Source organism: Cupressus sempervirens, chromosome 11, assembly GCF_028749045.1.
Source record: "Cupressus sempervirens isolate cs-2001-9-10 chromosome 11, ASM2874904v1, whole genome shotgun sequence".
Taxonomy (NCBI): domain Eukaryota; kingdom Viridiplantae; phylum Streptophyta; class Pinopsida; order Cupressales; family Cupressaceae; genus Cupressus; species Cupressus sempervirens.
The window spans coordinates 121,893,133-121,911,068 of NC_143128.1; the positions used below are offsets into that span (position 1 = coordinate 121,893,133).

Consider the following 17,936-nt stretch of genomic DNA (forward strand, 5'->3'; position numbering starts at 1 on the left):
AATGAACTCAGATAATCGCATGCAATAGCTCATTCGAAAGGTCTTGGCGAGACTCTTCCAAACTAACATTGAGGTACCGTAAATACTGCGCTCTGTCTACTTACTAAAAATAGTAAGTATCCAGACAACCTACCAAACTGCTCTGATGAGTCTGAAACTGGAAATGCCTAGGCCAAACCTCAAACTGAACCCTGCAAAGAACCTTTCCACCCCTAAACCTAGGCGAAGCGAGCCAGCGCATAGAATTATAATGTCCCAAAAAAATGGGGCATTACACTCTATAATGTCCCCTTCTCACGAGTGGTCAAATTTAATGGAGTTTGGCCTATTATCAGACCCTTGTAGGGCAAGGGTTTGAGGAGAAAATCATGTGGGTAGTTTCTTACTATTGCCACCATAGTTTTAAAAAACGGCAATATATCGTCAAAGCCGCGGTATATTGTGAGCATCTGAGGTGGCCGAACATATCGTGTCATATATCGGCACCAATATATGACAAAAAAACCCAAAAGTAAAACAAAGTTTAAATAGTGGAATAAACCAAAATATAGCCCAAAAACCTGTTGAAAAGTCTTCGCTACTTTTGTTGATAGGTCGTCGCAATTTTAGGGCTTTTTATTTTATGATATTTTATGATACCCGACGAACTTGAGCCTCATTTGTCTTCACTTGGTGACGAAAAGCTGCAAACGACCTCCAATGTTCAATATTCTCTTGATTGCAAACAACCTCAAGCCTACCATTCAATCTACTATTTGCATTCGACCTCTAGTCTGCATTCCACCTCTAGTCTTGGAGTCTGTCTAGAGCGATTTGGAGTGTAGACTTCAAATATGAATTTGTCTACTGGATTCGGAGAATTTTTTGGAGTGATTTGGACATTGTTTTTTGAGATATTTTGATTTTCCTTCATTGCAGACTTCACACTTCGCAGGTATGTGAAATATTTTGTAATATTTTTAAAAAAATTAATATATATTGTTAATAATTTTTGTTTAAACAATAACTTATTTTCTAAAATACTAAAATTTATTTTTTGTTAACATAACTAATTAATAAAAAATTCAAATGACTGTATTTAAATTTCTTAATTTTTTGTAATACTATTATAATTTTTAATATATATATATATATATAATGTAATTAGTAATTTAGTATTACTATTTAATTTTGTAATAAATTTTAATATATAGCAATTTACTGAATATTATATTTAGTAATATTGTAATAGACATTCCAATCATTTTGATTATAAACTCATTCTAAATTATTTTGTTTATAAACTCATTCCTGTTTATTTTAAATCCAAATAGTTGGATAGTAGATCTCACCCTCCTTTTGGTAAAAGTTGGATTACAAATCATTATATTTTATTTATTCATATTGTTTTAAAATTGTTGCAAATTATGTTTCATTGTTTGATATCAAACTTATTTAATATTTGATTGTTCATTCTTATACTTGTAGAGTGCAGACTTCAAGTGTCAGTGACATACCTATAGAAACAGGATGATTGGTGGTGGTAGAGTTAAGGATCCTTTATGGAAACATGGGTTACCAAGGGTAATCAGTGGACACGTCAAATGTATCCATTGCCATAAGAAAATGACTCAGGAACAAGCTGATTGAAATACCATCTTGCGAAGATTCCATGCAATGATATTACACCGTGTGAAGTATGTTTAGAAGAGGTTAAATCGTACAGTGATAAAAAGCCACGAGTACCATACGTTATATTTGAAAGAGAGTCAGAGGAGGGGGAAAAAAACCAGGTCGTACAACGTACGGTGGAAGGGATTGGCAAATGCTGGAAACTTCGTACGGTAAGGTCAGGAAAGCATAGAGTCAGGATAGGAAGGCAACCAGTGCGAGGACAAATACCTTACAGCAAGCAATCAGAAGAGAAAGAGGAAAAAAAAAAAAAAAAAACTACGACAGATTGAAACAATTTAGAATGAGTAACGCATGATGCCAAAGGGAACGGAAAGATAGAAACAGGTAATAAAACATAAGCAGTTGCTAGAAAGAGTGGAATCGGAAGAAAATGACAAAAAAAGTGTGTTCCATGGAGTTTTGTGTGGCTTTGAGAGTGCCCCAGGACCCCACGTGGGCGATGCCCCCTAGACCCCTAGTCACTAGGGTTATCAGTCATGGGAAGTATGACTAGTTGATGAGACTTGGAGCTGCTGTAGGCTTGGAGTGTCTGTGTACCAGAGGTAGAGAGAACAACAGAGCAAGCCCTTCGAGAGGGGTGATATGCTTTGAGGCACTTGGAGTAGGTGTTAGACGTGAAGCTATCTTGGTGGATGCATAGAGAGCTCGAGAGGAGCTAATCATCCAGGCAGTACGGTGACACTTGGCTCAGGGTACCCAGGAGTTGGAAGCAGAGAAAGTAGCATAGGTGGCTATTAAGGTCAGCTTGAGGAGACAGTATTGTGTTAGAAAAGGCTACAAATGAAACGTGGTTTGGAGACCAGTTTGGTGCAGGCACGGAACGAATGTGAAAGTGATGTGGTAGATCTATCTTGTTGTAGTTAGTCAATTAATGTGTTTCGTTTGTTAATTTGTCTCAGATATTTTGTAATTGTCATCTAGAGATGACTTTTCTTTTTGGGGGGATGATGTCGTCAATAAATATTGTGTAGATGACGGCACCTTCAGGAAGGTTCTTGTGATGTAGCCGACGGAACCCTTTGGGAAGGTTCTTTGGAAAGTATATATACACCCTTCGGGATCATTGTAATCATTATAAGCATAATGTAATGTCTCTGGCATATGCGAATAATACAAGGAGTTTTGTTGTTCTTATCTATTGTCTGTGTGCATTGATTCATTCATTTACCCCAGTACAGTAAACAAAAGAGGCTTTGACAAGCCTACAAAAATATGCACAAGGTAAGGTAGAAAAAAAGAGGACATTTGAGGCCATGGCAGCCCCAATGGGGACTTTTAGTTCTACAAGATTAGAAACAGGTGGAGAGGGTTCTTCTATTGGGCCTCAGATACGAGGATCGGGAAGTACGAGTGTGTCTCTAGCAGACTTTTGGGTTCCATATAACATTCTTGATGCTCAACTTGGCTTGCTAGGCATTGCATGGAATTGAGAGATGCGTGAGAAGACAAAGGTGGCAATTACAAGATCTTGGATCCGCAGTGATATTCCCTTCAATGCTTCATGCAGTCCATATTGGGATCAAGTGGTAACTTCCATTTCTTTGTCTGGTAAGGGGTTCAAGCCCCCAACTCCCTATGAGGTGAGTGGGCCATTGTTACAAGACGAGGTAAGAAATATTCATCAGCTTGTGAAAGAGCAAAGAAAAGTTTGGGAACAAAAAGGTTGCACTATTATATCTGATGAGTGGACAGATGGCAGGAATAGAACGCTCATCAACTTTATGGTTGCTTCAGGGGGGGTAGTTGGTATTTTAAAAATCAATTGATAACTTTGATCAAGTAAAAAATGCTGAAAATTTGTGTAACATCTTGGATGAGGTGGTAATAGAAGTGGGAGTGGGTAATGTCATCTAGATTGTGACTGATAACACAGCTGCATATGTGGCTGTCGGTAGACTTCTCATGGAGAGACATCCCACATTATTTTGGAGCCCTTGTGCTGCCCATTTTCTTGACTTGCTTCTTGAGGATCTAGGGAAACTAAGCTGAGTGAAGAAAGTGGTTGAAGATGGAAGGAATATTGCTAAGTACATCTGCAATCATACATGGGTCTTGAGTATTATGAGAAAGGATCTTGTATGGGCAAGGGTCACACGCTTTGCTACTAATTTTCTAAACTTACAAAGCATATATGAGACATTGTTAGACCTCAGGTGCATGTTTCTTAGAGTCCTTATGCGAGGAAGCCTGAAGCAGAGAAGATTGTGAGGATTGTGTTTGATGCTAGCTTTGAAAAGCTGATGGAAGAGACCCTCAAGGTAAGTTTTCAAGTATTCATTGATGATTTAGTATTAAATTTTGAAATATTTTCCTTGGCTGATTTTGGTATGTTTTATTATGTCCAAGTATCATAACCCTTGGTGAAGGTTCTACGAATTGTGGATGGGGATAAAAACCCCATGGGGTTTCTATATGAGGCCATGGATAGGGCAAAAGAGGCCATTCAACACTAGTATAGGTCAAATGAGATCAAATATAGACCCATATGGAACATTATTGATTGTAGGTGTAATCAAAAACTCCACCAACACATTCATGCAGCTGCCTACTTCTTGAACCCCACATACTATTTCTCCAACACTTCTAAAGAAGATGCAGAGGTTCAAATTGTCTTGGATACATGTATTTGAAGATAGGTTGTTGATACGGACCTCGAAGACCTCATACTTGATGAGTTGCAGAGCTACAAGAGGGAAGAGGGGCCATTGTTTTCTTCTCCTAATTGCAAATGTAGGAGATACACGTTGCAGCCAGGTAAAAAAGAATATGTGTTTAGTTTTATCATACTATTTATTTCACTCATGAAGTTTATTGGAAGTTTTACCACATCATAAATAGTTTTTTTAATCCTTGCAGATCTGTGGTGGGAAGATTATGGTGCCACAATGCCTAATCTTCAACATCTTGCCATCTGAATTTTATCGCAGCCTTGTAATGCTTCTGGTTGCGAGAGAAATTGGAGTACTTTTCAAAACATACACACAAAGAAATGTAATAGGTTGACTCAAAACCACCTAAATGACATGGTTTATGTGAACTACAACCTTCTCTTGCACGAGAAGGTGAAAGGGAAAGCTTCATATGAAGCACTAGACTTGGATGACATTGATCCATATTCAATCGATTGGATTGCTCCTCCTGATGGTTGAGGATGCGGATGTCGATGAACCTTTATTGACAAATGAGCAACTAGCTGAGTTTGAGAGAGAAGCAGATGTGGCAGCACATGAGGAGGAACATGAGCTTGGTCATCCAGCAGAGGCTTCTGTTGAGTGTGAGGCACCTATTAGGGAACTTGTTGAGGATGTTGCCACAACAACTACTTCAACACCACCCACCAAGCAGCAACGATCTCTTTTGAGTTTTACTTGTAGATGCAATTTATGATTGATAATTTTAGTTTTCATTGATACCGAAACTTGAACTTAATATGTATTCAGAAGTAGTAGTTTCATAGAGTTTGACTTCTATGTATCGAACTTATTTATATTCAGATGTTGTACTTGTTTTTTGGTATACAATTCTAGCAGTATGTTAATCTACTAAGTTCCTCTTGCTATGAATAACTATTTAACTTAAAACTTCGAATGATATATGGTAGATATCTCAATTTTCAAATTATTATATATTCTACAAATTTGGTGTATGTATGTGTTTTTAAGAATATTTTAAGAAATTTTATATTTTCAAATATTTGATAAAAGAGTCGATTTATTGCCGAATTTTTTGCCGAGTTTTTGCCCATTCTGAGTTTTTCAAAAAATTTGGGCCGGCCAAGATATTGCTGATACCGAGTTTTTAAACTATGATTGCCACAATCTTCCTACAGCCATAGACTTCCTATAACCAATGATGTTATTTACATTTTATATTATTTGTATTTTAATATTACTTAAAGTGCAATTAAATAATATTTTGAAAATAGAGGGAATCTTTTAGAAAGTGAAATTAAATATTATTTTTATTTCTTCTAGAAGGAGGGAAACCTCTTGGAGGAAAAAAGAAGAAAAGCCTCGTTATTAGATATCAAATGTGTTGCTGTCTACTTTGCCTAATAACTTGTGGAGCCAAGGGTTTTTGCAAGTTTGCAACATTAGTCATTGGGAACAAACACTCCCATTGATTAGCATAACTGAGGCAGTGAAAGATCCTCCAAAGGGCTGCAGCTATTGGAAAAGATAAATTAGTCTTTTCATTGTGACAAGTTTGTGGCCTACGGCCAGATTTCCAGAGTAAGATTGAAGAAATAAGTCTGATATTAAATTCAGATATATTATGGTAGGACTGAGATATTTGGATAATGATTCTAGAAGAGTTTGGAATACTTCCCTATAGTTGAAGGTGAGCAGTGTCATTGCTAAAGTGTCATCGCTACAGTGTTGCTGCTACACTGATGTCGCTACAGTGCTGCTGCTATACTATTGCCGCTACAGTAACATCCAGATATTTTGGGCAGTTTCTAGGTTTCCATCATTTATATTTTGCATTCTTTTGAGGCTAGATCTAAATCTTTTTAGGCCATTTGTAGGGATTTAGTATTCAGTTGTGGAAGCATTGTAATCTGATTTTTATCAGGATTTTTTTCAGCCAGTCCTCATTTTGAAGGGTAATATAGCATTGAAGTTTGCATGGCGAGTGTTTGTCCTAATGTCATGTTGTTGTAGATGCATATTTTCTCATTTGTAACCAATGCTTATACTTGAAAAAAAATACAAAAACATTTGCATCTTCATTGTTAAATATTATGAAGTTTTTGCAAACGTATCTATTAAAGTTTGGCAAGAAAGAATCAGAATTTAGATCAGATATATATTCCTTGTGTGCAAAGTGTCGGACAGAATTCTCAGGTCAAGAAATCAGAAAAATTGAATTCAGAATTGCAAGGGATATTACATACTCAAACTAGCTAAAAGGAAATTGTGAAAGATTAAGGAAAGGAAGGACGGAAAAGAAAAGTGGGGGAAGAGACAAAGAGAATGGGAAAATAAGTTGCTAAGCCAAGAAGCAACCATAAACAAAAGAACCGTGAATACTACAGTAGTCCTAGCTCATCATAAAAGAAAGAGTGACGCAAGAGTTGGATGAAATATATTGAACTAATGATCATTTAAAAATGAAAGAAGCAAGGGAAATAATAACCAAATTACTTAAACAAGCTATAATTGGTAAGTTCATTTATAGCCATATATTATGTTCAAGTTAATATTTACAAAAACAGAAAACTCAACAAGCTATGATGAATAACTGAGGAATACTCCACCAAATTACTTCAAGATTGGAGGAGTTAGGATTTAAGATTCATTCACTTGACTTATTTACAAAACCTTCCAACCTCTCAAATTTAACTAATCCCCTTTATACATAGAAATTTAGACTCAAAAGATATTAGCTCACAAATGTAATTGGAAGGTAGCAAGAATTAATGCACATTGTGTCTAAATCTCGATATTTTAATGTGTGCACTTTCTCATACACTGCAACTAAATCTATCAAGAGGATTTGAACAAAGTCCTAGTAGGAAGACCTGCAATATACTTAGACAAATTCTTCATTATGAAGATGTGCACTACTCAATATGATTCTAACATGGGGAAATGTTCTTGAAAAACTCAATATATGTTAGTCAAACTTTATCAATTCGTTAGTTTCTATCTTTATTATTTTTTAATTGAATTGAAACATGTAATTATTACTGTCTTTGTCAGAAGGGTTGTAATGCAATGACTATAGGACAATTGTAAAATAGTGACCTGGGATTTCTAAACAACAATAACGCAGTTCATAATTCCATAGGAGATGTGGTAAGGCTATGTAAAACATTTGACACATATGGCCCAAGCTCACTCCCTAGCATGTTAAAACTTAAAGTTTAAGTCGATTGTATTAAAAGGAAGACAAACAAATCACTATAAACTATACCATCATGCAGTCACACTTAAATTTCTTGTTTGATTCATTTGTTTATTTCTTTCTTTTCTTATGTTTCACTGCTTTCTTTTATTTTATTAGCTTTATGTTTGGACACTTTTTAGCCCTAGCACTTCCCTATTGTAACAGTTGAACATTCCAGTCATGCTGATCTATTTTTGGTCACTTGTGAACATTGATCTAATTTCTTTCTTTCTCTTAACCATCAAATGTTAACTTGTATCATTGAGCCATTCGCATAAACTAAATTTCAAAAAACCCTGAGCTACTGAACAAAATTATTTCTAAAGATAATATAATTTGTACACAAATTTTACAAGCACGAAGTTCAGCAACATGCCTTACATGTCTCGGTCATTTTTTGTTCAAACCAGTATATAATTAGTTGCAGAGTGCTTGTAATAGTGGATACAGAAACAAAAAAATATCTTACTGAAAAACGTGACACAAAAGAGATGCATGTGTAAATCACATTTTGGAACTATACTTGACTAATTGACCATTTCAAGTCAGGATTCTCTCAAGATTTTATAGAGCTAATTTATACCAAGACAAATACCTTCTGGAATATCACAGGCCACAATGGCAATTTCAGCAAGTACCCACAATACAAAATTTGTTTTCCTTGGATACTCAGTTCTGCAGTGCTCTGCAAGATGTTTTCCTGCAGGTAACCATTGTATATTAATAATAACATTTATTTAAGAGCTTTTGTAAATTTACTATAAAATCAAATTGTACAAAATAGTAAATAATTTCTACAGCTGTTCTAATATTATCGAAATATATCACTTTTCCATGAAATTTTTGAAGTGTGTCTGATATAATCAGCAAAGTGACCTGTCACAACTCCCAAATTTGCTGCCAGAGATTGGATCACCAGAGCAGCAGCAGAGGCAACCAAAATGATCCAGAGCAACTAATCAAGCAAAATAATTCCATAAACATCAATTTACAAAAGCTCATCTTATCTCAAATTCCAATTTTCTTAAAATATGTTATTATTCTTCTAGACAATAAAAAAATGTGAAACCCTAGATGTTCATTTGAAAAAATAGAAATGCAATGCTATATGATTTAATAGGTTGTATAAAATTAATGATGATGTCCTCTATTCAGAAAAATTTCTAGAGAGCTTAAGCCTTCTAAGATGGAAAAATTTGAGAACTGTGTTTCAAATAAAGTATGCTGTTCTTCAGTCACATACTATACTTGACCCAAGATTTCACAGCTTACCTCATATTTGTACTGTGCTCCTGCCTGTAAATCAGTCTCAACTACAAGGCACAAAGAAAAAAACATGAAACACCTTTTTCTTGCAGACAAATGCTGAAATTAATGAATTCTTCATTACAAATGAAGAAACTTACAGTTGCCAGGATCGATGTATGCTATTGAAACAAGAAACCCAGGACCAATATATGCAAACAAATTCCTCCAGCTACGCTTCTGCAGAAATATAATTGAAAAAATATCAAATTTAAGGCAGAAAGAATCATACAAAACCCTTTCTAGTCACCATATTTAAAAGCATTCTGTACATGTATATGTTAGAATAGATTACCTTGATGTATTCAATTCCCACCAAATCATTGGCATTCTTGTGAGAAAGAGAGATGGGGTCTTGAAAGGTCGTGGCATTTTAAGGGTGCATTTCAGGCATATTTTGAGGCAGTTCAAGGATTAAAAAGGACGTTTCAACAACTAATAGATCATTGCAAAATAGAAAATTCTGCAGATAATCAATTTGGTCTTTCCTGAGCCATATTCTAAAGTTACATCTATTAAAATGTAATTTCTGGGTCAATTTCACATTTATATTAATTCTTCAAACTATGTTATAATTGTGAACTAGTTTGTGATATTTAAATATATAGAAAAATGGGTTTGCCAAGCTTGTCATTTAAGAATGATGCAGCTTATGTAGAGGATGACCACTGCCTACTATGAAACCTAAAAATTCTGTCTAGAAGGTATTACAAAAGGTAATAGTAGGACCTTTATAATGACAAATGAGCAGGTGCACACGTGCGTGCACACACTCACATCAGTGTACGATAGGGCATGCAATAATATACGTATAAAAGCTAGAACAACTAACCTGATGCCTTCAATACCTCAAAGGGTGAGCAAGGATGACTATTCTTTGGAACATCACATTACAACTTAAATTCACAAAAAGAACTGTAGGTGTCAACTGCACCATACCCCAAATAATATGTGCAACCACCCTTGATCATACAAAAGTCCCCAGACTCATCCAAGATTTGGGAGGTCCAAGATTAGACTAAATTTAGAGCAAAATCAATCCCACGAGGGTTTGGCTTCAAGATATCTTGATACATGGACAGCGGTTTTGATTTTGCCACATATAGATTAAAAAGTACTGGCCCGTTGAATCTTTTACTTGAGTGACAACGCCAACTAAAACATCAAACACACTGTGTTTTATACTGAATATAAAGAGTTGCAGCCCCACCCTTAAGGAGTTTACCAACATTGAATTTCTCCAAGGTAAATTCTAATGTTACTCTCTCTTTTCATATGCATTTGGTTCATTTAGTTGCTTTATTTGATTTTATGCATCAAGGTCTTATATTCAAATGGATCGGAATGAATATAGCTCAATTGTTCACTAAAGCATAGCACTTGTTTACATTGGAAAGTAGAAGTAAATTTCATTCATACGAAACTAAGCTACCGATTTTGGTGCTGGTTCTAATGCTTGTGCGGGGTTTTGATGCACAGATGTGTGGATTTAATTGGAACATCGAATTGCAATATAGGATATAAAGATGTAAAAGAGTAAATACTTGAACATTGCATTGAATGGGAACATCGAACATTGCACATACATTGTCCAATCAGCAAATGGTCAACACTGGGACATCCCCAAATCCGGTGGAGGTGGCAGAATCTAGTGGCACTGCTGGGGACAAGGGGACGGAGTCCCCAACTCCCCACTTCTAAGACATGGGGCAAAAAGGGGGAGGGTGCATCTCCGTGTTACTATGGTAAATACTCATCATTTTTAACTTGTGCAAATGTGTAATCGGGATTTTAATGTCTAATTACATATTTGGGAAATATGGAGATGGGCAAATTTGGAGATGGAAAGAATATAAAGGCTGGAAACATGAATCGATACTTGCATTCTTTGAGAGAAACTTTGATATTTTCTTCATAAACAAAACAAAAACAAGCACACAAAGTAGAAGAAAAGGAAACAAATCTCTTGCTTTGATACAACGTGATAAGTTTCAACATTTCGATCTTGTAAGAATTTTTTTTTTGGAAGAACCCTTTTGCATTGCAAAGTATGAAAGTTTTGAACTTATTTATCAACTTAGAACAAAAATCTAGGGCTGCAGCTAAACAATTGGAAAGCAAAGAGCAAAAGAATGCATCAAATAAGCAACAAGAACAAAAGATGCAAACAAAACCCAAAGCTTGCACTTACTTGGAGAGCAAAGTGCATATTTTGGAGCAAGAAAAAGTTGGAATGAAAATCTCTTCTCCAAAATTGGGTTTTTCCAAGGTGTTTGCATATAATGATCAAAGCTTTTGAAAATCTCTAGCTCCCAGCCCTAAATTGCACTTTTCAAGTGCCATTGCATATTCTAAATGATGTAAAAGAGCTTTCCAAGTGCACATCGCACTTTTCCAGCTTGTTTACGCATTACATGCCAACCATCCAAGTGCAAATTGCACTTTTTGAGGTGTCTTGCACATTAGAATGGAAGGCTTATATGCAGATCGGACTTTTTGGAGTCATTTGCATGTTACATATTGACCTCTTAGTGCAAATCGCACTTTCTCAATGCATTTACACATTGGATTTAAATGACAATATGCAGATCAGACTTTTTTGAGAGACTTCTATATTTAAAAATGATGTGTAAATGGAAAGGAAAGAATAGGTTGGATTTTTCCAGCCACTTTGCACATTGCGCATTACACTTTAGTGCCCAACAACACTTTTCCAATGCATTTATATGTTGCTTGTTTGCATAAGAAGGTTAAGTCTTAGACCAATCACACTTTTTGAGTGCATTTACATGTCGTATTTTTGGCATGCACTTGCATGTGGTTCCTGCTATGAAAAAGGCAAGTTATGGAGTTGGTTGCACTTTTTGAGGCGGATTGTATATTGCATTTACATGCAAATGGGCAAATAATGGTTTTCACATTGAAATGCATATTTAAAATACCATGAAAATGTAAGGAAGCAAAGGTGCACGAAATAAATTCCTACACTAATCTTGAGAGGACAATTATGCAAATTCAACTAACTATTGCAGAGATCTCAAGAAATGCATAATGATATAATCAAAATAACAATGAACACATAACACAATGATTATCATGAGGAAATCCTTCCAAGAGAAAAACCCCAGCCTCCAAAACCCGCACAATGTATTCTCAAATCAAGAAGATTACAATACACTTGCAACGCAAGTTCTTACAGGAGCGCATCACCACAACTCAAACTTGGACTCGGACTCAAAGAGACTCCTTCTAGCACCCAGTCTTGCAAACAGAACTTGATGATTCAAACACCTCCCCAAGCCCTCCTTTTATAGTGATTTACAACTTGGAAACCATTTGTGGTCTTACAAAACCATGGGCAAAACAACCATGCCACATGTTACCCACTTGTCAATTGTAATTTCAAGAATAGCATTTTCGTCCATAATTTTGTCTTCTAGTTTAGACCCTCATAAAAGTCATATAATGAGTTGTTTATACTCTAAAAATAGCCCTCCTATATTGTACCAAGGACAAGACACATTTTTAACAACTCATGCACCTTTTTCCAACTCACAAACATGTGGAATACTATCACAAACAAATTCTAGAATTTTCTGGAAAAAGCTTGCAAGGTTGAGGCACAATTCTAATTCTACCATCAAAAAATTTCACACGAATACTTCCACGACCAACAATATCAAGAACTGAGTTATCACCCAAATACACCTTACCACCATCAAACTTTTCATACTTACTAAACCAATTTCTATTAGGAGTCATGTGAAAAGATGCACGTGAGTCTATCAACCATGCATTGTCACCTGCATGAGTGGCCAAGGCTATGATGAATACATCTTCATCTTCCTTCTCGAACTTAGAATCAGAATCTTGCTTCTTCTTTTTCTTCTTCTCCTCTTTGCAATCCTTTGGGAAGTGTCCAAGTTTGCCACAATTCCAGCAGATCACCTTGGATTTACCAAGCAATTTTGATCTCCCATGCTGCACTTCGTTCTTGCGTCTCTTTTGGTCTTTCTCTAACACTCAAAGCCTCTTTGGCATTCAGAGAGACCTTCCTTCTCATCTCCTCAAAAAGTAGAGAACCAACAACGTCCTCCATTTTCAAGATAACTGAAGTGCTCCCTATGGCCATGACAAGGCTGTCCCATAAGTCTGGCAATGAACATAGCAAGATTTGGAACCTTTCTTCTACATCCATCGACACCCCAACTGAGGTCAACTAAGTCACCAACATATTAAAACTTTCAAGATGCTCAGAAATCCATCCACCTTCTTCCATTCTCAAGGAATACAACTTCTTCATCAAGAAAATCTTGTTCTCAAGTGATTGCGCTTGATAGAACTCACTTAGCTTCTTCCAAAGCTTCTTCGCAATAGGTTCTTCATGTACATTAATCAGAATCAAGTCTGCAAGACACAATCTGATGAAACCTTTAACTTTTTTGTCTTTCACATCATACTATGCGGCTAAAGTTGGATCTATGGGCCTCAGCTTATTCTCATAAATCACATCCCATAGATCCCGATCAATCAATAGATCCTCCATCTTCAACTTCCAAATCTTAAAGTTTGTGCCAAAAAACTTCTCTACATCAATCCTCCCTAATATGTTTGCCATCTTTGCAATCCTGTAACATAGAAATGAAAACATCTGCACAAGCTCCCACTCAAACCTTGATTAGCTCAAAAAACCCTGTACCCAACAACTAGAACCAAAATTGGCCAGGCTCTGATACCACTTGTAAGGAAGCAAAGGCGTGCATTATCGCTTCCTACACTAATCTTGAGAGGACAATTATGAAAATTCAATTAACTATTGCAAACTGTTGGTAAATAGATTTGTTCTTTTTTTATTATGCCTCTTGAATGCCAAAATTATGAACAATATTTGATTACAAACAGTTGAAAAGCCACTTTTGGATAGACTGATTTTTCTTTGAATTAATAGGTACAGCTTCCTATGGTGGATTTGCAATGAATTATGTTTTATTCCTAAAACTAATATGCGGGTGTGTTCTTGACCGGAGAAAAGAAGAGGTAAAACCAAGCCAGACCTAAACAACACCTAACTCAGGCAGAAAAAGGTTTCTAAGAATTGATTAAGTTTATGAACCCACACGTCTTATGAACTCAGAAAGCTTAATGACTTAAAATAGCATAACAACTAATATTGAACTGAATTAACTAGGATCTTAACTACAGAGAAGAAGTTAACTGAAAGGGAAAAACGTTTAGGAGATTCCTCTTTGAACATGCAATGATACTACTTATCACATCTGTTCGCTGCCTCGAAACAGGGGAATGAAACTCCGTTCTTTCCTTGCCTCAATCTAGATAAAAGAGAAAACATATAACTAACAACTAACAAAAATGGAACAGAAAATAGTTGATACAAAATAATATTCAATTGACTCTACAACATCAAGTACTTCACACCAAAAATTTGTCGACCTTTTATTAATATTTCAATTTAATAGATATAGGATTTTGAGATGACTGTTACAATAGAAGTTCAATCAGTTCATCTCCTCAAAGAATGACAAATGGCAAGAAACCAGTTTGTCGTATTGCAATAATTACATAAGAAAGTGAAACGGGGGCGGAATGTGAATCACTTCGTCTTCTTCCCCTTTTCTACTTTTGTTCTATAGGCCTTAGCAACAACTATGATTGCAATTAGCTCTTCATGCCTAGGCACGTGTATGTTGATGTATCTCAAGAGCAACTTAGAATGCTCCCTGGCCAACTCCATCACAGCATTCAATTGATTTGGCAATTCCTGCATGGCCACATGTATGCATCTGCTAAGTTTCTGGAGTTCTACAACTCTGTTTTGATTACTGGAAGATACATCAGTCAAACCATCTAAGAATTTGGAGAAATTCTCCTTCATGACATTTATCCCAATGAGTGCTTTCCCTTGGCCACTAGTCTCTGAATCTGTATGTAGTCCCCTCATGAGTTCAAATCCTTTGTCTTGGGTCTTCTTCACTTTATCCTTTGTTTCCTTAAGTCTTTTTTTTGCTAATAAGATCATTTCTGACCTAAACTGCATGCTCTGAAGCCATTCAAACAGAGGTTCGTCTCCCTTTGGCAAGATTTTTGCTTCAACGGCCTCCTTTGCCTTCATTTGAATGATCATCTTCATAAGAGAGATATAATCGTCGCTCTTCACTCTTTCTCTGGCCAAAGTACTGCTATTTGCTAAGATGTTATCCTTCTCTATTTCTAATCTTAAGATAACATTGCCAATTTGTTCTATAATAGAGACTCCTAATTTGAGCTTCCCAGTCCAGTCTCTACCAATTTGGCCAAAGTGTCTATCTTCTTGAAGTTGAGAGATAAGGGCTTGAAAAAACAACAGTAGGATTTCTTGTTACTGATACTCTGGAGATAGTTGCCAATGGAGTGACCAATTGTCTGATGAATTTGTTCAACTCTTCTATCTCAGCCTTTATCCTAACTTTTGACAACTTTAGGTTTTCCAATTGTCCCTCAATTACTTCATTGGTTGACTTCCACAAGCCAACCTTGGTGTCATGTCTGGCCTCTCCAAGGTCCATCGAATGTAGAGTAAAATCATTAGTAGTCATATCTTCAATTCTTCCTTCTTTGTTGGGCTTGGCTATCTCCATTGTTATGTGCCCTATTTCTGGATCTTGCCCAAGTATAGACAAGGTTTTTTGCTTCTCCACCTTGGTTAATGCAGATCCAAAACGAAATACAAGGGATATGGTATCCTTGGCGAGGGCGCTTTCATCTTTTCTTTTTCTCTTTCTCTCCAGAGTATCCTCTAACCAAGAATCAGTGCCTATCACCTTGGAGGCCGTCCCAAGTGAGTCTATGCTAAACATCTTCTTCTTGATTGGAGTGATTGTCATCGCAATTGAAGAGAAGGGATTCTTCGGGGCCTGAGAAATGAGCTTGGAAGAGCTCTAGCCTTTCTCCACCTCTGAGGTTCTCTTCGTTGCCTCATCAGATTCAGTAGATTCACTGCTACTGCTCTTTCCATCTCATAAATCTACCATCTGCTTTGGGGAGCCACTTGGTTGCAGAAGTGTAGCACTTATTGGCAGAATTGGGCTATGATGAGGTGAGGGAACTGGGGTGATATGAGGAGAGGGGACTGGTGTAACATGAGGAAAGGGAACTGAAGTAACAACACTATCCTTTGGCTCCTCTGTCTTCTTCTCCTTAGCATCAGTTTGGGTTCCAATAACTGGGAGGGAGCCATCACGACAAGTCTTAGCTATGGGGATGCTCTTTTTTGGAGGCTGGTCACCTCCTCCCGAAGGTTGAGCTGGTCCTTGAGTGATAGCCAGTGTTACGCCTGGTGTAGTGCTCTGGGAGGAAGAGGGAGTTGTAGTTGTTGGAGAAGCTTGAGTGGTTGTGCCTTTACTCCAGCTTTTTTTGGCTGTCCACTAGACCCATTTCCCAGTTCTTTTGATGATTCAGGCCATCATAGTGTCTAAATCTTCCTTAGCATCCTCATAAGGCTCTGAATTGATAGGAGTGTTTCTTAACTTAGTCAGATATGTATTACTATACATATATTGCCCATCATCCTCCAATCCTTCAACATTAAGATTGATATTAAATGTTTTTATTTGCTCCACTGTGAGCTTGGCGAAAGCACAATCTCGACTTTCAAATTCATCTTTACAATCTGCCCAATAATCTTCAACCGTGGTAATGTGTTTGATCACACTCCCAATCTACAACACCTCCCTAGCATATCCATCGGATCAAACAGAGGTCTCAAGACCTCATAAATCTCCAATTTGTGTTTCATCTCGAACACTTTGAGCATATTCTTTGCATCAAATTGGGACTCGCAACTGAAAGCTCCTACTTTCATAGGGAACTCATATCTCGTCTTCTTCAAGCTTCCTCTTAGCACATTCACCAGGACCGCCTGCCTCACGATCTCTATCAGCATGATCATGTCACTCGGATATTTGGGCAGCTTCAAGGGGAAACCATCAAAAGCTGCAAGACACAAATATGAGAAAGATAAGAACAGGATAAAATAGCTTCCGAACTGACTAATAGCCGCCATTGCCTCCGGACTGAATCTCCTCTCTGGGTATCCACTCAACCCATTTCCCAGTTCATTTGATGATTCCGGCCATCATAGTGTCTAAATCTTCCTCACCATCCTCATAAGGCTTCGAATTGATAGGAGTGTTTCTTAACTTAGTCAAATATGTATTACTATACATATATTGCCCATCATCCTCCAATCCTTCAACATTAAGATTGATATTAAATGTTTTTATTTGCTCTACTGTGAGCTTGGCGAAAGCACAATCTCGACTTTCAAATTCATCTTTACAATCCACCCAATAATCTTCAATCGTGGTAATGTGTTTGATCACACTCCCAATCTGCAACACCTCCCTAGCATATCCATTCGGATCAAACATAGGTCTCAAGACCTCATACATCTCCAATTTGTATTTCATCTCGAACACTTAGAGCATATTCTTTGCATCAGATTGGGACTTGCAACTAAAAGCTCCTACTTTCATAGTGAACTCATATCCCTTCTTCTTCAAGCTTCCACTTAGCACATTCACCTAGACTACCCGCCTCACAATCTCTATCAACACTAATCATATTGCTCGGATACCTAGGCAACTTCAAGGGGAAACCATCGAAAGCTGCAAGACACAAATATGAGAAAGATGAGAATTGGATAAATAGCTGCTGAACTGACTAATAGCCGCCATTGCCTCCGGCTTGAATCTCCTCTCCAGGCATCCTTGGAATTCCTTGCAAATTTTCATTGTGAATGCATCATTAACTCTGACATACTCTACATAACTATTTTGCAATTGCAAACATGGATAGAACTCATAACACTTCACATCATCAAGAAAGTTTTCTATTCTTGGAAGGCCCAACCATAACCATAGAGATGCTAGCATGTAAATCAGAAAGGAAGACATATAGAAAGTGTTGTAGAACTTCGCGACATTGAGAGCATTGCAAAGATTTTTCCTTACCTCATGAGCCCAATCAATATATTGCGTATCTGAACAAATAACTTGTACCAAAAAGAA

General features: G+C 36.8%; 1 protein-coding gene across 2 annotated transcripts in view; it reads right to left on the reverse strand.

Annotated features, from left to right (window-relative positions):
- Positions 1 to 17,936, reverse strand: part of LOC149528513 (metal transporter Nramp1-like) — a 155,899-nt gene that overhangs the window by 95,091 nt on the left and 42,872 nt on the right. For both annotated transcript variants that reach the window (XM_089808465.1, XM_089808466.1), the window contains 4 exons: positions 8,973 to 9,051; positions 8,839 to 8,879; positions 8,443 to 8,521; positions 8,162 to 8,266 (listed from right to left, as the gene is read on the reverse strand). In XM_089808465.1, coding sequence (XP_089664591.1) covers positions 8,162 to 8,266; positions 8,443 to 8,521; positions 8,839 to 8,879; positions 8,973 to 9,051 — 304 coding nt within the window. The remainder of the gene's footprint in view (positions 1 to 8,161; positions 8,267 to 8,442; positions 8,522 to 8,838; positions 8,880 to 8,972; positions 9,052 to 17,936) is intronic.